At 35.4% G+C, this 24,024-nt stretch overlaps 4 protein-coding genes across 4 annotated transcripts; all 4 read right to left on the bottom strand.

Moving 5' to 3' along the window:
* Positions 1-26: 26 nt before the first annotated feature.
* Positions 27-16,781, bottom strand: LOC116127335 (G-type lectin S-receptor-like serine/threonine-protein kinase At1g67520). Its single transcript, XM_031412984.1, has 9 exons — positions 16,343-16,781; positions 15,974-16,075; positions 15,675-15,886; positions 15,396-15,606; positions 15,068-15,305; positions 14,833-14,983; positions 9,926-10,023; positions 4,152-4,359; positions 27-347 (listed from the first exon to the last, which is right to left on the bottom strand). Exons 3-9 carry the CDS (start codon positions 15,873-15,875, stop codon positions 27-29), a joined length of 1,428 nt encoding a protein of 475 aa, XP_031268844.1. The 5' UTR covers positions 15,876-15,886; positions 15,974-16,075; positions 16,343-16,781.
* A 190-nt stretch (positions 16,782-16,971) lies between these two features.
* On the bottom strand, positions 16,972-17,937 carry LOC116127224 (LRR receptor-like serine/threonine-protein kinase IOS1). The gene is made up of 3 exons (XM_031412876.1): positions 17,467-17,937; positions 17,231-17,372; positions 16,972-17,138 (listed from the first exon to the last, which is right to left on the bottom strand). The coding sequence occupies exons 1-3, from the start codon at positions 17,684-17,686 to the stop codon at positions 17,063-17,065; spliced, it is 438 nt and encodes a 145-aa protein (XP_031268736.1). The 5' UTR covers positions 17,687-17,937; the 3' UTR covers positions 16,972-17,062.
* A 266-nt stretch (positions 17,938-18,203) lies between these two features.
* Positions 18,204-18,998, bottom strand: LOC116127334 (secreted RxLR effector protein 161-like). Its single transcript, XM_031412983.1, has 2 exons — positions 18,403-18,998; positions 18,204-18,309 (listed from the first exon to the last, which is right to left on the bottom strand). Exons 1-2 carry the CDS (start codon positions 18,996-18,998, stop codon positions 18,204-18,206), a joined length of 702 nt encoding a protein of 233 aa, XP_031268843.1.
* A 530-nt stretch (positions 18,999-19,528) lies between these two features.
* Positions 19,529-23,734, bottom strand: LOC116127333 (putative leucine-rich repeat receptor-like serine/threonine-protein kinase At2g19230). The gene is made up of 3 exons (XM_031412982.1): positions 23,653-23,734; positions 22,998-23,541; positions 19,529-19,736 (listed from the first exon to the last, which is right to left on the bottom strand). The coding sequence occupies exons 1-3, from the start codon at positions 23,732-23,734 to the stop codon at positions 19,529-19,531; spliced, it is 834 nt and encodes a 277-aa protein (XP_031268842.1).
* Positions 23,735-24,024: the final 290 nt, after the last annotated feature.

Genomic DNA, 24,024 nt, shown 5'->3' with positions numbered 1-24,024 from the left:
TTATGGGCTAAAAAAAGACCAAATGATCAGTTCCTCAAAATTAGAAGTATCACTTCTAAAACTCTCAAGCCTATTGCCCTTACTATGGATGTCCCTTCATCCTTACAAGCCCTTTCTGTAAAATCCAGTGCTTGGTAGTCCAAAGTGTTGTGAGCTATTGCAGGCTCTTGATCAAAAAGTAAACTCTTTTCACACCTCCTTGATGGCTTGATTTGACTCTCTTGAACTGTTCTTAAAGAAACCAATGCTGATCTTTTGAGTAGAGGAACTTCAAGTGGTTCCAAGGATGCCCCTGTTGGCTCTGTTTCTGCTGAAGAGACTGATGTTCCTTTGAACATCAAGCTGATCTAAATACCAACACTAACAATGAAATACTATTCCTGAAGGTCAAAATCCAGTCTTTTTTATGACATTGCAGAAATGATGAAGAATGTGCTATTGATGAACATGAGTCTGAGCTACTGTTGAGAAAAGTGCAAAAGGAACTTCTGCCTCTATAGCTGCTCCTGAATCCCTCAAACAGAGAAACAAATGCTGACTATGTTACTCCTCCTATTGGTTCTCAGAATGAGAGGGTGCCTCTGGTGTGGCCACCCTTGCTCCTATGATCACCTTTGCAGTTGATCCTCCTTCAGCTAGTACACCTGGTAGAACTCATGTCAAATCTGTTGGCAGAAGCCCATCAGGAGATCCTCTTGTTTCAAAAGCTGATCTCTTATGATCAAAGAGGGGAGATCATGTTGCTGTTGATGTTACTACTATTGTTGGACTCATTTTTTTTACATAAACTTTTACTTATTATTGTCATTAACTGGTTGTTAGTGTGATCCCTGTTGTCTTATGTGATCACATTTTTTTTTTTTTTTTTTTTTGGTGTCTTTTCATATGCAGAACTATATGCAAAAGTTTTTAGTTTCCTTTTTGGCCTTCCCGTTTTGCAATGATTTGTTTGTTGGTTTTTTTTTTTTTTTTGCTAATCTCTCCCTTGTATTGCAGATCCTCTTGATGGTCATATTGTTCTGCTTCCTTTGGAAGCCTTGGTACATCACTTCCGTTGTTGTTTGTTGTTTGTTTGTGTGTTGCTTAGGGGAGTGATTTTTATGCTCTATTATTGCTTTTATTGTTTTCCCTCCTTAGTAATGTTTTTTCCCTCATGTTGTCATTGAATTGTGCTTTGATCATAAGTGATGAAGGGGGAGATTGTTAGTGTTTTTGTCATCTTATGATCCATTGTGCACACACTTCTAAAGGGCCACCTTCACAAGTGTGAGCACTTTTGCCTATAGTGTTCACATCATTTCTGGCAGATATTTTCTTCAAATCACACCTCACACATTTGTTTTTCTTCTAGAAAGAATTATTCCTTCATTGATTCTCTGTCTTATTCTTTACACTTATCTCCCGTTTATTTGCTAGTAAGAAAATAAATATTTCTCTTGTCTGTGGTCCCAAAATGTCTTGTGCAAAAGAAAGACATAAAAGTTAAAGTTTAACTTTTTGTCCCCCATCCTTTACCATGTCATCCTTTATATTCTCCTGTTTTATTTTTTGTTAAGAAACTCGATTACGTTGTTCTGCCTCTCTGAATATCTCTGAGGTTCTTGTTTTGTTAAGGTTTCTTACTATGCTTGGTAGGCTTTAAATACCTTCATCACTTATCCTTATTTGGATCTTAGGAAGTTGTTTTTTCCTTGTGACGAGAGCTTGAGAGTACTATTGTCCTGTCTTCATTATTGACCTTGAGAGGGACTCTCTTCAACATGACGTTGTTGTGCCGTGAAGCTTGCTGTGATGACTTGAAGTTCAACCAAAAAGATTGAATTGTTGTGTAGAAAACAAGGAGTGTTTTCTACTGTGGTTATCTTGCTTTGAATTTTGAACTCATAAGTATTCTATAGTGATTTGCTTCCTCTGGACTGGTCCCATGGATGTAAGCTTGATGCCAAACCATGTAAAAGAGTCGTGTTCTTTACTTGGTTTTATGTCTATTTTAATTAAGTTATTCTCAACTCATTTGCACTAAATTGACAAGTAACCCATTCAGCATAAGTTTTAATCTTTGGTAACCCCTTTAAAACTTACAAAAACTATACACATCACTTTGTTCTATCAACTTTTGTGATATATAGTACCTATACTATATAATAGATTGTGAAAATAGTATTTACTCGCATGTAGGATCAAAATTTGATAGTAGTTTTTGGATTCTCGAGATTATAGTTATGACAGGCATGGGGCAACTTACTCAGGATCAAGGTATCTAGGGATGCCAGCAATAGTTGTTGAAATATGATTTCACTTTTAATGGAAAAGTTCTGGAAAGGCCAAAATCAATAATTTGGCTTGGAATTTTTCATTTAGTAAGATGTTCGTGGATTTCACATCTTTGTGGACTATGGGTGGCTTACAAGCACTATGGAGATATTCCAATCCTACTTTAAATCCACTCATCTCATATTAGTAATGTAAATAGTGAAATAAAAATTAACTGAGGACCACCGCAATTATTCTATATTAACCGAGCTCACATTTATTCTTTAATTTAACACACATTATTGAATTTTTTTATTAAATTAATAATGAATTCAAAGTTTGAAGGGCCCTTGTCCACTTCAGCTGAACAAACTGAAGCTATTGGGTTGCTTCTGAAGTAGAGCGGGCCGAGCAGTCTTCAGGCCGGCCCATTTATTTGTTTATTTTTTTCCCTTTTTTTCTTCTTAAATTTTGGAGTAGAAAATTATTTTCATATGATAACGAAACATTTTTAATAATCACCATGAATTTGCCACAGTATAAAAAGATAGGTTTTTTAACATCTCAGGTTTATAGCCTATAAAGTAGAGGTTTACATAGTTCTCAATAGATTACATACATTCTGATTACCCATTTTACATTAAAGAGTAGAAATGTTAAAGCAATTTTCTTTTCACCTCTATAGTGGTCTCAACAACCAATTAAATTTGTAGTAGGTTTATCTAGCTTCCATTTCCAAGATTGTTACAGTATTATGGAACATTCTCTACCTTTTTTTCCAGGATTTTCTGACTCTTCACTAGTATCATTATATAAAATGCTGGTTGTTTTGGTGTAGGTAGAAGAAATGTTCATTTTGTGAGCATGGATAAAACTTCTGGCATTGTGGGTCTGTCAATTGCCTGGTCTGTACGCACAGAGGCCCACGTGAAGACATCTCATACTTCTTCAAGAGCAAGATTCATCCATTGTGGATCCTCAGCTCCAAGCCTTTACCTTCATTCCCCAGCTGCCATGCCTAAACAAGAAATTGGAGGTTAGCTTTTATACCTTTATGAGATATCACACGATTTGATTAGAGAACTTACAAATCCTACAAGATTGAGTTGACGCTCTGTGTGATAGCAACCGCTATCTTCTTGCCACTCACAATCTCTAAGCTAAAACTCCGAAGCTATATATCCGTTTTTTATTGAGACAATACCATTCATGGCATACTCGGAGACATATATCCACTTTAAAAATTAAACATCATTATTAGTAACTGAAAAAAGTAACATAATCCATGTTTTTTGGTTGTAAATTAACATATACTTACTATGTCCCGACATTCTATTTGTATTTGCTTCTTCATTCACCCCAAAGATTCTAGCCATACCAAAATCAGATATTTTTGGATTCATTTGATCATCCAGTAAAATGTTGCTGGCTTTTAAGTCTCTATGAATCACTCTTAATCTTGAGTATTTATGTAATAACAAGTCCTTGAACAATTCCTTCAATTATTGAAACGTTTCTTCCAATTTAGTAGTTTCTTTCTACGAGAATCTGTCACAAGCAAAAATGAGTAGTCATGATTGAGAAGCTTGAGTTGCAAATATTATTCATACGATTAGAAAGCTACCGAAAATGAAGAATCCAAGCTTTTGTTAGGCTACTCATAGACTAAAATCCTTTCTTCTTCCTGCAGAGAACATCCTAAAAGTCTAACAAGATTAGTATGCTGGAGTTTTGCAATAAGCTTAGCTTCATTCTGGAACTCTCGTACTCCTTGGTTAGAATTTCTCTCGAGTCTCTTATGCTATTTCTTTCCATCAAGTAATGTTCCCTGAAATCATAACTCTATGACAATTGCTTATTATACAACTACTCTCAATATAAGAAATTCAAATTCTTACCATGTAAACTGCACCAAAATCGCCCTTTCCAAGCACATTTGACTTGAGAATTGTTTGTAGCAGTAACAATGGTTTGAAAATTAAATTATTTAGTTCATGCTTCATGCTCTGATCTTTATCTTGTGTTACTCCTTTACCGTCTGCTGAGGGAGATGACAAATTGTCTCCAAAATCACGCAATATCTTCTCTGGTTTATTATGCTCTCCACTAAATTAGACAGACAGATATAAGAAATAAGATTCCATTGATACTTTGAAATCATATTAGTTGTTCCTAGCTGTTACCTTTTGCCTGGTGAATTCTCCATATTGAATAGCAGAAGTAGCAAAACGAGGAACCAATAGAGCTGCTCCTACTATAATCATGAATACCACCTTGTTTTCTGCATTGAAATTTTTTCATTATCTCATTTGATTCACCATAGCAGAGTACATTGAGAATTCATATTTGATTAGAAAAATAAACAAAAATAATCAAGATACAGATGCGGAAATGTTTTAGGGTGATGTTGTAATATTTTATCAACGAAATGACTTCCCTTAATTTCATCTTGAAAAATAAAAGGTGTTCGTACCTCTGTTTCTTCTTTTAAAGCTCCACAAAATGCCATTACGGTTGAGAGGGCAGAAGTTGAATGACTGCTCCTAGTACTAGAACCATAAAACTTTTTTTCTCTATGCAAGAAGCGTCAGAACAAAGATTTGGATTCTCGTCCACACTGAATAAAAATTAAAAGGTTATTTTAACAACAATCTAGGGCTCCAGATCACGTGAATCCGATGCTCTATGCATAATTGCATTTTTTCGGCATTTATTAATATATCATCTCGGCTGGTTTCCCCAATATGTTAATTGATTTAGCACATATTCTGTTTGTAATTTGTAAGCTTCATAGTGATAAAAAAGTTTGTATAAAGATCACCTTAGTATCAGACCATTCTTCTTCATTTCCATGATCCGACTGGAATCGAACCTTCAAGTCTGTTTTCTGTCAGGTTTCTGCAAAGGAATTTTTAGTAATTGTAATCCATTTTTTTATTCCAAGAGTTCTGTTTAACTGAATAGATATTAAGACCGTCCAAGACTTTTTAAAATAAATCTTAGCTCTTCTATCAAAGTTAAAGCTTATTCATCATCATCCTGATCAAGGAACTTACGGACTGTCAAGTGTTGCGCTCTGATAGAAAATCGGCACTCTTCCTGTCAAGCTATTGTTGATAAGTCCCTAAATGGTGATTGGAAATATTAAGCTCACTTGGTTCCCATCATTATGGGATGAAAACTTACACCGGTTCATGTTAGGCTATGTGATGCTTACGATATTGTATTGATGTGAGCTGATATGTATACGATATGTCTCCAGCTATTCCACTCGATGATAAGTTCCTGCTTGTTTATTCATAATTTCATTAAAAGATTGTTGCGCTGATCAGGTTAGAAGTTCATAGTGTAACTTACGATATGATCTTGGGGGATCATACCACGTAGCGCAATTAAGACCTTGCCACAAGTGAAGGTAGGTGCACATGGTCTCCTTGCCATTCTTTTCACTCCGTATTTTGACTTTATATTCATGATGGCATCAACTAATATTTTTAACATGAAAAGAAAGAATATTATATCATGTGTGATTGCCTGATTGGCTCTACTTAACCCTCCATTAAGAACAAGAAAATAATACGGAAAGAAAAACAATCGTAAGGAGGAAAACAGACCATCGTTTTGGTTTGTTAGCAGTGTTTGAAACTCTTGCACTCTATAATCTAAAGGCATTGAGGATGGGCGGTAGCGTCGAATTCTCAGTTTTCTCGATTGAAAGCTCAATATGATCTTCCCCTTTGTGTATTGTCGGGTGGAGGCCGTCTCCCGCCAAGAATTCAGGTTCAAACGGTCATCCCACAATTTCCTTCCATTAAAAAATTTTTCAATTTCTCTAGTCTGGTTGGATGGGTGCCTTCAAGCTCAGCAAAGTAGAAGTCGACATGATATTGGAAATCGGATCAGTAGCTTGAAACTGAACTGAAAAATTGCTATCTGCCGGTACAACCGCATTCGTAAGACGGTAGACGGTGTAGCATAATCGCTCGGATAGAAGACTCTGAGCGAGTAATATTGATTTGCAGTTGTCGCAGTTGTAGGAGACCATATGCGATCATAAACGTCATCTTTGTACCTTACATACAGAGCATTGTTACTTACTAATTAGCAAAACTAAGATTCTGCTTTCCAAAATGCGGTAGTATAAATAATTGGCTCACCTGATTGGTTTATTGGTTGTTGAACCAAAATCCCACCGCCGAAGATTAGTAATGATCCGGTGTCAAGTTAAAGTTGAATTTTTCAGACACCTTAATTCTAATGCTGATATGAAAGGTGTCCCATAGCCTGTGTTTTCAAGACAGACATATATATAGTTCTTCTCGGAATATGGAGGATCTCCTTGGTGCAATAGTGGATGCATTTGTAAGTTCCACTGAATCCCAGAGATCAGCTTCAAGAAGGAGATTAACCCTTGGTACTTTCCTTGGCCATCATAATTTCCGTACATGAATCTTGCCTAATTAAAAACTTATTGCTACAGCAAGTTTCAAGGTGTAACAATTTCTTTTTCCCTAGGGAAGCTTCTCACGCTCATGAATTGTTGTTCAAGGCTGTTTCTGATGTATTCAAATGATATATTTCTTACACCGGTCTCTATGAAATTTGCATCTGAAGTGTAATTTATGCCTGTCATCTTGTCCATGTAGCTAGATTTTTCAGTATCCCACAATCTATGCTATAAACCTGGAGATATAAGGATAAGCAAGAGAAAATCTTATTGAATAAACAATAAAATTGAATCTTGATACTTAAATATGGATGGAGTTAGTAACCTGATTGACTCTGGGCGTGAATCGACTACAAAAAAGCTGTACTTATGAATGCACAGAAGATCAACTTCTTTAGATTTCCATCGCCAATTTATTTCCTCTTGTGTTCCATACAATTTATAATGCTATGCAAACGATAATGCTTAGTACTACGTTGCTATATATGATTTTTCAAGTAATCCAAAGTATTAAAAAAGGTGAGCATTTTAGAGACCTCCAACTTGATCCCAGCTGGGAGAGTACGATCTTGGAAACGACTTATGTGGCACGTGTTGATTAATTCATTGACTTTGAGTTAGATGGGTCTTCCTTGTTTGAAATATGAATCATTCACGAATTTTACCAAAGCAAATTCTCATAGAAACTACTTTTAAACACAAAGCAAATAGAATCATCCATTAAAACTTTTATTGTTTAGTATAATTCTACCTATTTTTTAATTTTTCTTATCCATTAGTTATTTCATGTCACATCAACTTGTATGTGTTAGCAATTTTTGATTATCTTTGTCAGCTTAATCAACTTCTTGTTCTTTTTCATTAGTGTGTTTAGATTAAAGTGTGTGTATATATATAATATATTATTATATATATAATTATATATATAAGTTAATAAGTCTTTTTGGTCAATTGAATATATGGGAATTCGGTTTCTTCCATCTATTGCAGTAATTTATGATGCTATGCGAAAGACCATAACGATGAACATATATAATAGCATATCAGTCAATTTTTCTAGTAACTAGTCACTCATTTTATTATTCTACTTAAATTAAATTTTAGTACCTTGTGGAATTTCCGGAGGCACTTGCAGAATTAACAATTCAATTGTAATGTTTGTAATATCTATAAAAGGACAATTACGACAAGGACATTAGCCAATAGAAGGAAGTAATCGCCAACAGTACTCTTGAAAAAAGCCTTTACGAAACGGTTGACTCATTGACTCTGGCTTTTAGCTGGTTTTCCTTGGTTACATTTAGAAAATATGAAGGATTCTCCAAGGATATGTCTTAAATATGGCTAATATAGAGTTTGACAATACTAATTAACTATCAAATTAATATACAAGTTAATTAATTTTCCACAAGTTAATAATTTGTCTTCGGAAAATAACTGGTCCTAAAGCTTAAAGGCATGACATGGGCCGACTGATGTGAAATACATGCAAATAAAAGAATTTTGATGCTCAAGTCAATGAGAAAAGCTAAAAACTTCTGCTTTCCGAATAATTGATGGTTAATTGATTCTCACACGCAACTATTATATTCATAAGTGATATTACTCAGCTTTCCATCACAAATTTCTCAACGAATAGAAATTCTCAACGAATACCTATATTTTTTTATTTTTACTTATTCATGTTTATTCAGTTACTCTAGGTGTTTAAACCGCTTTTTTGAACCGAACCAAAACCGAACCGTTTGGAGGGAAAATCGATTTTTTGATTAACCGAAAAACCGTTAACCACTTAAAAAAGGCGCTAATCGGTTTTGAAATGGTTTTCCCTTTTTTTTTTATAAAACTTATTTTTTTTTAATTTTTCCTAATTAAATTGTAAATATAACAATATATATCCAAATAAAAATTAAACATTAATATATAGCCATTGACCACTCCTAACAATACATTAAAAATTGATACAAATAAAAGTCCGAAATGAAATTATTTGTTATTTAATATATATATTTGTAAAACCGATTCAAAAAACTAGTTTCATTTATCTTTTTTTATTTTTTCGAACTGGTACCGAATCGAAAATCTGGTTTTTTGAATTTTTTCGATTCGTTTATCGGTTCAATTCAGTTTTTGCATTTTTTTATTACGCTAGAATCACATCAACTTGTTGTGTTAGCAAATTTTATTATATTCTTTGTCAGCTTAATCAACTTCTTGTCTTTTTCATAAAGAACTTGTATTATGTAATATATATAAGTCTTTTTGGTCAACATTGAATATGATGGGAATTCGGTTTCTTCCAGTCTATTGCAGTAATTTATGATGCATACGAAAGACCATAACGATGAACAATATATAATAGCAATGTCAGTTAATTTTTCTAGTATAAGTCAACTCATTTATATCTATTTAAATTGAATTTTAGTACCTTGTGGAATTTCGGGGGCACTTGCAGAATTTAAAAATTCAATTGTAATAGTTTGTAATGTATATAAAGGACAATTAGGACAAGGACATTAGCCAATAAGAGGGGAAGTAATGGCCAACCTCATCCTTGAGAAAGTACTCTTGAAAAAGGCCTCTATGGTAACTGTTGTTCATTGACTCTGGCTTTCAGCTGGTCTTTCTAAAGATACAATTTAGAAAATATGAAGGATTCTCAAAAGATATGTCTTGAATATGGCTAATAATAGGAGTTTGACAATACTAATTAAATATCATAAATTAAATATATCAAGTTAATTAATTTTCCACATCTTAAATGAATTTGTCTCCGAAAAATATAGACTTTGAACAAACTAGCCGACTGATGTGAAACACATCAAAAACAGAATTTTGACGCTCAAGTCAATGAGAAAAAGCTAAAAACTTCCGCTTTCCGATAATGTGTGGGGTTTGTTTTTTCTTTTGTTAATTGATTCTCCACGCAACTATTATATTCAATTTCTCGACGAACCAAAATCTGTAAGCTACCCCAGCACTTAATCAATAGACGAAACTCAAACAAGAGTAATTTATGAGATGATTATACAAGCATTTTTTGTTCCTCGGATTCGCTTTTAGATTTCACTTTTCTCAAAAACGTTTTATCATTAAAATACCCAAAACTCATAACTAAAGATGTGATATTTGTAACAATTTCTGGACCCTTCAGGGAAGCTTTAAGGTTGTAGAATTGTTGTTCCAGGGCATCATTTTTGTATTTCGGTAACACCTACATGTTACCCTAGTCTCATGAAGGTTGCATCGGGAACATAATTGCTGCCTGTTTTCAAATCTGTATATCGTGAATATTCCGGGACTCCACAATCATGCTGATAAACCTGAGAGGCATAAAGACACGGAAATTGTCATAGGAATTCGTTTAATATAGTTAGAGGATACACACAATAAGAGAAGTTGTACATATGAATGAACAGATGTCAACATCTTTAAATCCCCACTGCCAATTCGATTTTCTGCTCACGCGTCTCATACAATTCAAAATGTTATGAATGTATATCGTATTATTATCAATAATATATGGTGTATCCTCTGGGTCCGTTTGTTTTGTTTTTTGGATAGGATTTTGAGAATAATATTGGACATTGAATAGGTGAGTACTCAAAGGTAAATTTAAAAATTAACAAAAAAAAAAAAAAAAAAAAAAACACCCTAGGTTTGCTAATTTAACTAAATACCCTATATATAAAATTTGTAAAATGACAAAAACATCGTCACCCGCCCATAGTGCCAGATTCCGGCCACCACCGCCATAATCTAGCTGGCAAAGCTTTATGACGTAGGAAAAGGTATTTGGCCGTCGACGGCCGCAATGCCAGATTTGGTCATCACGATGGCTAAATATTGGTCTCATTATTGGTCAACAATGTATTTCTTTGGTTGTCGCTAACGGCCAAATCGACGAATTACCAGTCAGTTTCGATCGTTTCTAAGCCATTCTAATAGATTCCGACAACCACCATCAACCATGGGTAGGTGGGAGTGTTTTATTAATTTTTAAAACTTTTTTCTAGGGGTGTTTAATTAAATTAATAAACTTAAAAGGTCTAAAAGTAATTAAAATATAATAGTATTTCTCAATAATTAAATAAATAAATATTTTGGGAATAGGGTATGAAATAATAAAACAAACGGATTCATATTTCATGGGGCACTAGTGAATTTTGAAATAATTTTCATTGAAACTAATAAAGTTGAGCATTTAGAGACAAGGACATCAGCCTATTAGAAGATGAACTTAATCGCCAATACCCAATCCCCAGGAGAGAGTACTCTCGCATTTGAAAAAGACTTAAATGGCAACTGTTGACTCATTGACTTTAGATCTGGGTCTCTCTTGGTTTAAAATATGAGTCATTCAAGTAATTTTCTTGTGTGTCTCATACAATTCAAATTGCTATGAATAGATAATCTATACGTACTCTAAGCATGTTTGTTAGTATCATTTATGGAAGAGTAAAGGACATTTACCCACCCAAGGTTTAGCCAATATATAAGTTTTGACCCGTGGTTACATAAATTGTAAATTCCTACCCAATTTTGAACTTCAATAAAGTAAATATTCCTTTGACCAGGTTTGACTAGTCAGATACCTTTTTACCCCTTATTTTAATAATGAGTAAATTAATAAATTACTTTCTAACCCTCAAATTAATAGAATTAGTAAAATAAATCATCTTCCTTTCAAATTTGTTTCAATAACATCTTCTTCAACCTTCCTCTTCTCCGCAATGGCCAAATCTCGGCAACCAAATCTAGTTGTAAGGATCTTCTTCTCTCTCTCTCCACCTTTTTCCCGCTCTTTCTCCTTCCCTCTTCTTCGTAGCAACTAGATCTCGATAGCCAGATTTAGCCACTGCCACCTTTTGTCCCCCTCTTTCTCTCCTCTCTTTTCTCGCTCTCTTTCTCCTTATCTCTTCTCCGTCTCTTTCTCTCTTCTCTTTTCTCTTCCTCTTTCTCCTTTCCTCTTCTCTATGGTGGCTAGATCTGACCCTAGTGGTGTTGGTGGTGGTCGTGGTGGAGGAGTTGGAGCCAAGAGGAAGGGTTGGGTTGTGAGAAAATTTTGAGACGTTGAGGGTTATTTTAAAATTTTACTAATTTGGGGATGAAAGAAATTAACTATTTTAGGATAAAAAGACCTAAGTACCATTTTAAATTCTAAAGTTAATGTTTGAAATTTAAAATTATGTGAGAATTTGCAATTTATGAAACCACAGGTGGGAACTTGTAGGTTCGCTAAACTTTGGGTGGGTAAATGTCTTTGCACTTGCAGAATTCTCGAACCAATTGTATTTGTTTGCAATTAAAACAGATGGTTGAGCATCTTAAGAGAAGGACATCAGCTATAAGAAGGGGAGAAGTAATTGATAAGAGCTTGAATGCTTATATTTTGTTAGTGATTTAATTGGTTTATTTATGGAAAAATGTGTTTAAAGTGTGAAATTTGGATTATTTCTTTCATAAATACCATTTATGGGATCACGGGTGTATTTTGAGTGTTTTTAGGCTCAAACGGGTTTTTGAAGGGAAAAGAATGATGCCGATAGGATTCACAATGCGTAGGAATAAACGGCACAAGAATCAAGGTCGAAATGAGGAAGTTGTGGCACGTCGAAGATGTTACGAAAAATCTGGAAATCCTTCATCATGAGTATGCCTCGATGTTTCTGTCATAACTTGAGCTGTAGAAATCGGAATTCGACGATTCTGGTGGCGTTGGAAAGCTTATTCATAGAGATACAATGTTCATGTTGATGACTTGTTCAAATTCTGAAGATTACGGATTCCTAGGACAGAAAGAACGATCGTCACAGCGACCATTCTTACCGCCGCGACGATGGGTTACAGGTGTGTGTTAATTCATTATCCAAATCCGAATCTGAATGGGCTAACTTTTCTAGTCTTTTTCCTAAGCACAACCAGAGAAGCCAGGGAGATATAAAAGGGAGTCTTTAAGAAGTTAAGAGGGGATTTTGGAGAAAGAAGAGGACGGCTACCAAATTGAAGATCGGGATCCTGAAAGCTCTCGTTCACCGATTAGAAAAGTTTTTGTCTTTTTCTTGAACTGATGTCATTGAATAGAATGATGGATTTTTTTATTTTCAGTATGAACTAATTTTATTTTCTAGGGCTAAGATGTAGCCCAATTTATGAATATGTGTTGACCTGGATTATTGTTAATTCTTATTGAGCTTTTAATTCTAAGTTTTATTATTGTGTATAATGCTTTCAATTCTTAAGGGCCCGAGAGTTGAATGATATCATGGGTTAGGTTGAGATCGAGAGATGAAACCTGATTTGTCTTAAGTAATAAAACCATAGATTGAGCGAACGTTAGAGATAGGTTACCGCGATCTGTGAGGCTCCGGTAAATTACATAGAGCTTAATGATCTCTTAGCTCCTAAATCCAACTTAGAGATATCTTGGGTTGTTGCTTAAGGGTTAATTTGCTAATTGCTCGAGAGAGAGTTAGTGGAATAATAGGGGATTTGGCTTTTAGAAAACGCTTGATTAGGTTAACAACAGATGTCAATGCATAGGATTAAATTGGTACGAAATCTATGCCCTAGGTTTAGCCATATTGATCTTTACATCAAAGTGTTTACAAATCCTGCATTTATTTACTGTTTAGTTTTTAGTTTATTATTTTATTTCATTAAAGTCATTCTTAAAGTTCTGTTTTATCAAATAGCAATAGAATATACTAGTGTGGTAACTTGGTAGGTATTAGTTCCCTTGGGATTCGACACTCGTTTACTCGAGCTTTATACTTGCATGATTTCGTATACTTGCGTATATCCATATGAATTAATGTCCAGCTTGATCCCTAGAAACTCTTGAAAAAGGCTTCTGTGGCCAGTGTTGATTCATCTTGTCTTCCTTGGTTGAAAAGATGAATCATTGTAGTAATTCACAAAAAATGAAAATAATAAAACAATTTCTACCTCAACAAACTGACTTAATATTAACACTTCTTCATAATTTTAACATCATCTTTTTTCACTGTTTTAATATATTTTAAATTATAATAGTTTCTTTGCTAACCATACTATACCATATCTTTTCTATAATACTGTTTTTAGTCTTAATCAATTTCTTATTTTAAAAACTTTATCCTATTATATATGTTTTTAGATACTCCTGAATATGGTAATTATATAATTAAGTATGAAGATTTACAAGAAATTTTATTTATTCAATAGCTTTTTGTCATTCATGAAGAGTGATTTTTTAGTAAAGATTTTAGAACTTCCAGTTCTATAAATTAATTTAATTACTCCTTTTAGTCAACAGATGATATATATATATATATATATCATCTGTTGACTAAAAGGGGTAATTAAATTAATTTATAGAAATGGAAGTTCTAAAATCTTATTCCACGTAATTAAATTTTAGTACATATATGGAATTTTCAGGAGGCACTTGCAAAATTTATAAATTCGATTGTATTATACTGATATAAAAATGTGAGCATATTGGAGATAAGGACATTAGCCTATTAGACGAAAAGTCAATCGCTAACCTGATCCTTGGGAATTATCTTGAAAAACAACTCTATGATAACCTTAATAATTTGGTACTCCAATTACACAGAAGCCCAAAAATGTGATAAATTGCAATGGCATATATGATATACATGAGTGTGAGTTAAGGAAACATTCATTCTTTGGATTAGATCAGATGAATGCTTAGGTGTGTGTCTGCTTGTACTTTTCATTGATACTAGATAAGTAAATTACCACTAAGTTTATCTAGCATCCATCACGGAGATTGTTACACTATTTATGGAACAATTTTCTACGTTTTTTCCAAGATTTTCTGACTCTTGAGTAGTATCACTGATATAAAACGCTGGTTGTTTTGGTGCAGGTAGAAGCATAGTTTCATTTGTGAGCATGGATACGACTTCTAGCATTGTGGGTCTGTCAATTGCCTGGTCTTGTACGCACAAGAGACCCACATGAAGGCATCTCAATAGTTCATCAGAATAGCAAGATTCATCTATTGTTGGATCTCTCAGCTCGTAGCCTTTACCTTCATTCCACAGTTGCTATGCCTAAAACACAAGTGATCGAGGTTAGACTTTATACCTTTATGAAAATTACAATTTTTTTGGAGAACTTACATATCCTACAAGATTGAGTGGATGCTCTGTGTGATAGTAACCACTGTTCTTCTTGCCCCTCACAATCTCTAATACTAAAACTCCAAAGCTATATACATCTGTTTTTATTGAGACAATACCATTCATGGCATACTCTGGAAACATATAGCCACTGTAAAAATGAAACATCATTATTAGTTACAGAAAAAAGGAACACACTCGATGTTTTTTTATTATAAATTTACCATATACTTACTATGTCCCAACTATTCTATTTGTATTTGCTACAGATTCATTCACCCCAAAGATTCTAGCCATACCAAAATCAGATATTTTTGGATTCATTTGATCATCTAGTAAAATATTGCTGGCTTTCAAGTCTCTGTGAATCACTCTTAATCTTGAGTATTTATGTAGATAAATAAGTCCTTGAGCAATTCCTTCAATTATGTTGAACCGTTTCTTCCAGTTTAATAGTGTCTTTCTATGAGAATCTATCACAAAACAACAAATAAAAAATGTGTAGATCAGTGTTTAGGGAGAAGCTCGAGTTGTAAAATCTTGATTTTTATGAAGAAAGCTACCGAAAATGAAGAAGTCCAAGCTTTTGTTAGGCATGTACTCATAGACTAAAATCCTTTTTTCTCCCTGCAGAGAACATCCTAAAAGTCTAACAAGATTAGTATGTTGGAGTTTTGCAATGAGCTTAGCCTCATTATGGAACTCTTCAATTCCTTGGTTAGAACTTCTTGAGAGTCTCTTTATTGCTATTTCTTGCCCATCAAGTAATATTCCCTGAAATGAAAACTTATGAAAATTGCTTCTTATGCAACTTCTATCAATGAAGGTAAGCAATATTTTACCTTATAAACTGCACCAAAACCACCCTTTCCGAGAATATTTGTAATTGAGAAATCGTTTGTAGCGGCAGCAATGGTTTGGAAATTGAATATATTCAGCTCATGCTTCATGCTCTGTTCATTTTCTGCTGCTATTGTGTTGCCATATGTTGAGAGAGGTGGAATGTTGTCTCCAAGCTCACGTAATAGCTTCTTTTGATTCATTATTCTCTCCGCTAAATTAGATGCATAGAAATGACATTCTAATCACCATGCATGATTCAGAATTTATAATCATATTTGTTTTTTCCAGCTGGTCATACCTTTAGCCTTGCGTTTTTTCCATACCGAATAGCATAAGTAGCAGAACAGGGGAACCAATAGAGCTGCTCCTACTATAATCAACGATAACCACCATTTCTCTACTGCAATTAAAAAAAAGAAAAAAAAAGAAAAAAAAAATTAGTTTCTCATTTCATTGAACACAGCTAGGAGTAGATTTAATGATTCTGACTTGATTAAGAAAAGAAAATAAATATAAGAAAAACTGTTTCGTGGACGAGTTAATGTATACTAGTCCTCTCAGATTTCCTCCTTACAGCTTGAGATACCCTTGGCAATTCTCTGTGTGCTCATGCAGTGCTAGAAATTCTTATTTCTGAGTCAATATATAAGGTTAGCGGTGTTCATACCTTCTTTCCTTCTCTTAAAGCCCCATAAAATAGCCACTGCAGTTGCAAGGACAGAAGTTAAAACGACTGCTGCTACTGATGGAAAAATAAACTTGTTCTTTTCTTTGTATAAAACTGTAACAAGAATATGCGGATTTCCTCCCACGCTAGAATCAACAGAAGATGAAACAATATAAGACTTGAAATGATAAGTACGAATAGTGTGCTTTGGAGTACGGATATCTACTGCAACACATAGCTGATAGATGGCAAAAGCCTAACTTGGTCAAATTTTTTGGGGCTGGGAACGCAAACTGATGATAGTAGTAATAGTTTTGAATTATAATCATTATGATATATAAAGTTGTTTCGATAGAGTGCGAACCTTAGTGACAGCCGCCCATTGTTCTGTTTTTCCAAGAGTCCAGCCGGAATTGGACCGTTGAGTTTGTTTCCACTCAAGTTTCTGTACAAAGAGGATAGTAATTACTAATTAACACTACAAGATGAACTGCTGTATTTTCAAGACCAAGAAACTTTTCTAATTGACCATAATCCTGATAAAGTAACTCACAGCAATTCCAAGAAAGGTAATTGTACTAGAAAATGGGGCACGGTTCCCGTCAAACTATTATTGGATAAGTCCCTGAAATCGTAATTGAAATGTTAAGCTGGCTTTGGCTATGTACCATCATTAATTGGTCGGAAAATTGATTATAGGATCATTTGAGATTTATATCTTTACAGAGTTCGTATTGATGTCAGCTTTGATATGTCTAGAGGTATCTCGCCCGCTATTCCACTTGACGACAAGTTTCTGCTAGCAAAGATTTTACTTAGAATAACTTTTATGAAAAGTGTCTAGTCAAGTTTTATTAGGATGGTGCTTGTTTAAAAGTGTACACTTAAATGGATATGATCCTAGGGGGGTTAGAATCATCGTAGCTGCAATTAAGACCTTGCCATAAGTAATCTGCAGGGGCGCAAGGATCTCCTTGCCAATCTGATCTATTCACTCCATATTTTGATTTGATATTCATGATGACATCAACTATATAAGATTTTTACAAGCATAAAGAAATAAGAACTAAAATAATGACAACTAATTCAGTGAAGAAAATATTTGTCTAGAAGAACATACGTACCATCTTGTTGATCAGTTAGCAATTGCGGGAATTCTTTTAAACGATATATTTCCAGGGCGTTGAGGATGGGCGGTAGCGTTGAATTATTGGTTTTCTTGATTAATATCACATTCATCCCTTCACCTGTTAAGGGTGTTACGGAATATATACAGGTTGTATATCCGTATGAAGAGGGAACAAGAGGTCCATAAAACAACCTTTGATTAATATAGATGTCCATTTCTCTAATCTGGTTTGCCTCGACTTTTTGAATTTCAGATACGTGTAAATACACATAGTATTGAAAATTGGAATCACTACCCCCCCCAACTGAACTGCAAGGAATCGCTACCGTTTTCTGGTATAATGGCGGTCTGCATGACCTCGGACGGCGGTTGGAAAGAGTTCCGAGTGTCGAGATAGAGTGAGGTAGATATTGTTGTCAAGTTCGGGCTGTTGTAGGGCGACCATATGCGATCATAATTGTCATCTCTGAACCTGCATCATAGAGTTCTACTGTTAAGATTTGAGAGAAGAAAATATTGAGTAAACTTTGAAGAGAAGAAGAATAGAATCACTCTCTCATATTATTCACGTGATACTGTACAGCTTATATAAACACATGCATTGTTTACACACGCATTTCTAATCTAACTGATTCTAACTAATTACACTAACTAACTCTGACGTTTAACAAACTTAAGTTGACTCAGCTGCCACGTAACAATCCTGGCCAACTTGCCCTTCAACACTCCCCCTCAAGTTGGTACCTTGTAGATATCTTTCATTCCGAGTTTTGCAACCAGTTTCTCATGCTGCTGTCTACCCAGTCCTTTGGTCAAGATATCTGCTATTTGTTCTCCACTGCATACATACTCTGTGCTTAAGGTTTTATCCTGGATTCTTTCTCTCACAAAATGGCAATCAATCTCAATGTGTTTTGTTCTCTCATGAAACATTGGATTGGCTGCAATTTGCAAAACAGCTTTATTGTCACAGAAAAGTTTCACAGGTTTTATCTTTTCCAGGTTTAATTCTTTCAGCTGTCCCAAAAGCCAAACAATCTCTGCAGTTGTGCTTGCCATGCTTCTATATTCTGCTTCTGGTGATGACCTGGACACAGTGTTTTGTTTCTTTGTTTTCCATGATATGAGAGATTCGCCTAGCTTTATACAATATCCACTAACAGATTTTCTACTCATTGGACACGAAGCCCAGTCAGAATCATAGTAGGCTATTAATTCCATGCTACTATTTGACGACATCAGGAGTCCAAGTCCTGGACTCTTTTTAACATATTTGACAATTCTCAGTGCAGCTTCCAAATGTGACTGCTTTGGATTATGCATATGTTGACTGAGAGTTTGTACTGAGAAACTAATATCTGGTCTAGTCATAGTTAGATAAAGCAATCTGCCTATTAATCTCTTGAACATAGAAGGATCTTCCAGCAGTTTATCTTCTTCTGTTGGTGGATATCTCTGATCATATTCAAACGAAGTAACTTTCTGATTTTGCTCAAAAGGAGTTTTGATTGGTTTAGCATCTCCCATTCTAGCTTCAGAGATCAATTCCAAGGCATATTTTCGCTGGTTTAACACTATGCCTTCTTTGGATCTAGCTACTTCAATGCTGCGAAAGTATCTAACTCTCCCAAGTCTTTTATTTTGAAACTTCTCTGCAAAATGTCTTTCAACTGTTTGATCATCTCTTCACAATTTCCGGTGATTAAGATATCATCTACAAAACCAGTAGATGACAATCTTGCTGCCATGTTTTCTTGTAAACATAGAGTAATCATGTTTGCTTTGGATGTAACCTTTGTAATCAAAGCTTCAGTCAGCTTTAGGTTCCATTGCCTGCTGGCTTGTTTCAAGCCATAAAGGCTTTGAGCAATCTACATGCTCGATACTCCCCCTGTTGCGAAACCCTTTAGCAGCTCCATATACACCTCTTCATGCAATCACCTTGAAGAAAGGCATTGAAAACATCCATTTGATATAATGGCCACTGATACAGAAGCTAAAGCAAGATAGTGCGCACTGTCACCATTTTTGCAACTGGAGAGAAGTGTCTGTAAAATCTATGCCTGCCGCTGGTTGTAGCCCTTGGCTACAAGTCTGGCTTTGTAACGTTCAAGAGTGCCATCAGACCTATACTTCACCTTAAGACCCATTTGCAACCGATGGGTGCCTTGCCAGGAGGAAGAGAAACTATGCCCAAGTATGGTTAGCTTCCAAGGCACTGATTTCAGCTTGCATAGCGTCATACCATGTGATATTTGACAGCCTCTTCATAAGAAGAGTTTCAATATGTTTAGACATAGAAGAAAGGAAGCAGTGATAGTTCAGCAAGATGATTATAGCAAATATACTTCTGAATGGCAAAATAGCATGAGGAGAAACATAATCTGTAAGCCATATGGAGGCCTGGTGCTGCGAAGGATCTTCAGGGAGCTGGAATATTGTCTTGAGTAACATTCGGAAGTATGAGAAGAAGCATGAATGTCAGGATCAGTTTGGAAACTGATGTTGTGGAAGAGGATCAGGAACTCAGGAGGCAGTGTATGAGTCTGAGGTTGAAATGTGAACCAAATCCAAAGTAGCAGTAGGATCTGAATGGAATACTGGGGATGGATGGCAGATTGAAAGGGAAAGATATGTTCCATGAATCGCACGTCCCTACTAACAAACAATTTCTTAGTGACAAGAGATAGAAGTCTGTAGCCCTTTTGAGTGGTGAATACCCAGAAAAACAGAGGGAACACTTCTGACACCTAGCTTATCTTTAGGTGAAGTATCAGCATAACACAAAACAACCAACCTTTGAAATACTCAACAGAAGGTTCTGGAATTGAGCATTTCGTATGGACTTTTGTTAGAAAGAACTGCAGTGGGCAGTCTATTTATGATGTAACAGCGTGAGGATACATTCACTCCAGTAAGGGATGGGAATGTGTGCTTGAATCCGTAATGCCCTTGCTACTTCAAGAAGGTGCCTATGCTTCCTCTCTACGACACCATTCTGCTGAGGATGGCTACACAAGAACTTTGGTGAATGATCCCCAAAGAAGTAAATAACTCAGTACATTGTGAGTTAAAGATTCACTCCCATTGTCTGATCTGACAATCTTCAGAGAGCAGAAAATTGAGTATGTACAGAGCAATAAAGGTCTTGAGATGTATGACTGTTTCATGCTTATGCTGCATTAAGAAAATCCAAGTAACTCTGGTGAAGTCATCAACTAATGTTAAAAAAAATCTATGACCATTATGTGCAGGCTGAGAATATGGTCCCCATACATCCTGTAAATAAAGTAAAGGGTGCAGAAGCTCTATTTTGACTTGCTGTGAATGGCATTCGGGTTTGCTGGCAAGAGGACAGATTGGCATCAAATGCATGGTCATCTTTAACAAAGCATGTTTGATTACAGAATTATTTGAGTTTAGCAATGGGTACATCCCAATCGTTTGTGCCACAACTCATAAGAACTATTCATACAATTCGTGTTATTATTTGAAACTGGAAAACTTGGAATAACAGCATGTGAAACAGCAGTATCAGGTAATCTTGAATGAACTAACTCTGATGGTGGCTGTGCTGATGTACTGGCAGTAGAAAGTAGAGGCCCTCATTTTGTCTACCAATCCCCTTCACCTGCCCATTTGAGAGGTCCTGAATAACACAAAAGGAAAAACATACACAGAGCAAGATAAGTCCTTAGTGAGCTTGGCAATGGAGATCAAGTTAAACTTGAAGTCAGGAACATAAAGAAATTGTGAGTTTTTGAGTTGGACTGAGGAAGCAAGAGCCTATGGAGAAACTTCTTATCATGACCATTTGGAAGTTTTACTGATGGAGATACAGCAGAGAAGCCAAGTCAACCAACTGCTCATACGTGTGACAGTGGAGGTGTACACCAGTATCCAGAATCCAGGATTGCTTATTGCTAAAGAAGAAAGGTAGCATTGTATACCTGCCGTTAGCATTGATATCATTCAAAGGAGAATGTGGAGTCCTTGTGCAAAGCTTCAAGATTTCACATATTGCTCTTTCGTGAAAAGTGCTGATGACTTATGAATCTGATGCTGAGGAATTTTATTAGTGTGAGTATCTGTCTGATCAGAGGAATGACATTATGAGCAGCGATGATGGTTGATATTGTCCTTTCTTCTTAGTGAACTTAAAATCAGGAGGATATCCAATCAACCGATAACATTCTCCTTCTGTGGCCTTTGATATTACAGTGCTCACAAACCAAATTCCAGTTTTTTTTTTTTGACTTGGTTGATTGATGTGAGGATAGAACAATACAGTCGTTCTAAAGGCGTATCAGCTGGTGAAAATGTGTTGATGTTCCTCTGACTCTCTTCAGTGATTAACATAGAATAAGCCTGATTAATTTGGTAAGGGATTCACATCAAATTTGTCCTCTGCTTGAATATATGTCCATTCATCCCATCAGAAACTGAAGTAGTTTCTGATTTTGCATGTGTCAACATATGATTTGGACATGTCACAGTCACATGAAGGCAGTGGATGATTGAGGAGTACTCATCCCATAGCAACTTCAAACGTGAAATATGCTGATTTGATAAACTGCCTTGTAAGACTGACAATGTCTCTGTGTAATTGAAAAATTCTTGATCCATTGATTTTATCAAAACGTTCTTGTAAATCCTTCCAAACTAGTGAGCATTAGACGCATACACAATACCACTTACACATTCTTTAGTTACAAGAATTCATGATCCAGGACAATACAATGGCATTACACCTATCCCACTGCTGATGCATGTTTGCGGAAACTGAAGTTCTGGTGCATGATCCATCTATAAGTCCTAGTTTATTTTTTGCTAACAAGGCTATTCTCATTGACCTACTCCAAAGAGAGTAATTATCCACACCAGTTAATTGAAAAGATACAAGGATTGAACCTGGTGTATCAGAAGGATGCAAGAACAGAGGATGATTGAAATCAATTTCATCTGATGAACGCGTGTTTTGAACGTCGGTTGAGCTAGCTCCTTCAGTTGCCATGAGTTTGATTTTGAACGAAAGAAAAATCAAGAATCAAAGATCGGGATTCACTTATGTTAATGAATCAGAAATATGAATCGAATGAATCAAGACTGATTCCTGATTCAGTTGAGAAGAAAGTGAATTGAAATGGAGATGATTCGAGGTTTTGAAGAAATCAAGTATTCTGGCCCCTTATCGCAGCTCTGATACCATGTTAAGATTTGAGAGAAGAAAATATTGAGTAAACTTTGAAGAGAAGAAGAATAGAATCACTCTCTCATATTATTCACGTGATACTGTACAGCTTATATAAACACATGCATTGTTTACACACGCATTTCTAATCTAACTGATTCTAACTAATTACACTAACTAACTCTGACGTTTAACAAACTTAAGTTGACTCAGCTGCCACGTAACAATCCTGGCCAACTTGCCCTTCAACATCTACTGTCATAATTTTTTAAATGGAACCTTGACGGAAAAAGGAAAATTTGTTAAATCTTTCTTGCTGATATAAAACGACTCACCTGAATGTTTGATTGGTAGTTGAACCTACATCCAACCTCCTATAGAGCAGTAGTGATCCTGATTGAGTATAATAAGTGGAATTACTCAAGGGCCTTAATTCCAACACGGATATGAAAGGTGTTCCGAAGCCTATGTTTTCAAGACAAACATATACATAGTTGCTCTGGGGAATATGGATGATCTCCTTGGTAACAATGGTAGATGCATCTGCCAATTCCACCGAATCCCACACATCAGCTCCAAGAATGAGATTAAAACTTGGTACTTTACCTTTGCCATCATAATTTCCATACATGAATCTTGCTCTAATAAAAAACTTAATATCGCCAGGAGCAATTTCCAAGGTGTAACAATTTCTTTTGCCCTCTGGGAAGCTTCTCACATTCAAGAATTGTTTTTCAAGGGCAGTACTCTTGTATTCAGAAGAGATATTATTGCCAACACCAGTCCCTGCCAAGGTTGCATCTGAAGTGTAATACAGGCCGGTATCTTCGTCGTAATAGCCAGAATTTTCTTGTGTTCCACAGTCTATGTTAATAAAGCCTGGAATATATAAGGATAAACAAAGAGAAAAAAAAAATATATAATTAAATGGTTGGGAAAAATAACAGTATAACTAAATTCATGCTTAAAGATGGGTGGAGTTATTAAAACCTGATTGACTCTCTTGAACCAGGACTCTGAGAACAAGTGCATATATGAATGCAGAGGCGAACAACTTCTTTAACATCTCCATTGCCAATTCTGTTTCTTCCTGTCTATTGTATAATAATTTATATTGCTGCTGTTCAATAAAATTCTAAGAGGGGGCACTTGCGGAATTTTCAGATTATCCAAATGGATTCATTTGTAAGTAAAAAAGGTGAGCATTTTAGAGACCTCCAACTTGATCCCAGGCCCCAGCTGGAGAGTACGGTCTTGGAAAAGACTTATATGGGACGTGTTGATTAATTCATTGACTTTGGGTTAGATTGTGTTTTCCTCGCACAAAGCTAATTCTCGAAGAAACAACTATATAATGCTTCA

The sequence above is a fragment of the Pistacia vera genome, unplaced genomic scaffold, assembly GCF_008641045.1.
Source record: "Pistacia vera cultivar Batoury unplaced genomic scaffold, PisVer_v2 Contig190, whole genome shotgun sequence".
In the NCBI taxonomy this organism is placed as follows: Eukaryota; Viridiplantae; Streptophyta; class Magnoliopsida; order Sapindales; family Anacardiaceae; genus Pistacia; species Pistacia vera.
This window is presented reverse-complemented; position numbering and strand designations above follow the sequence as displayed.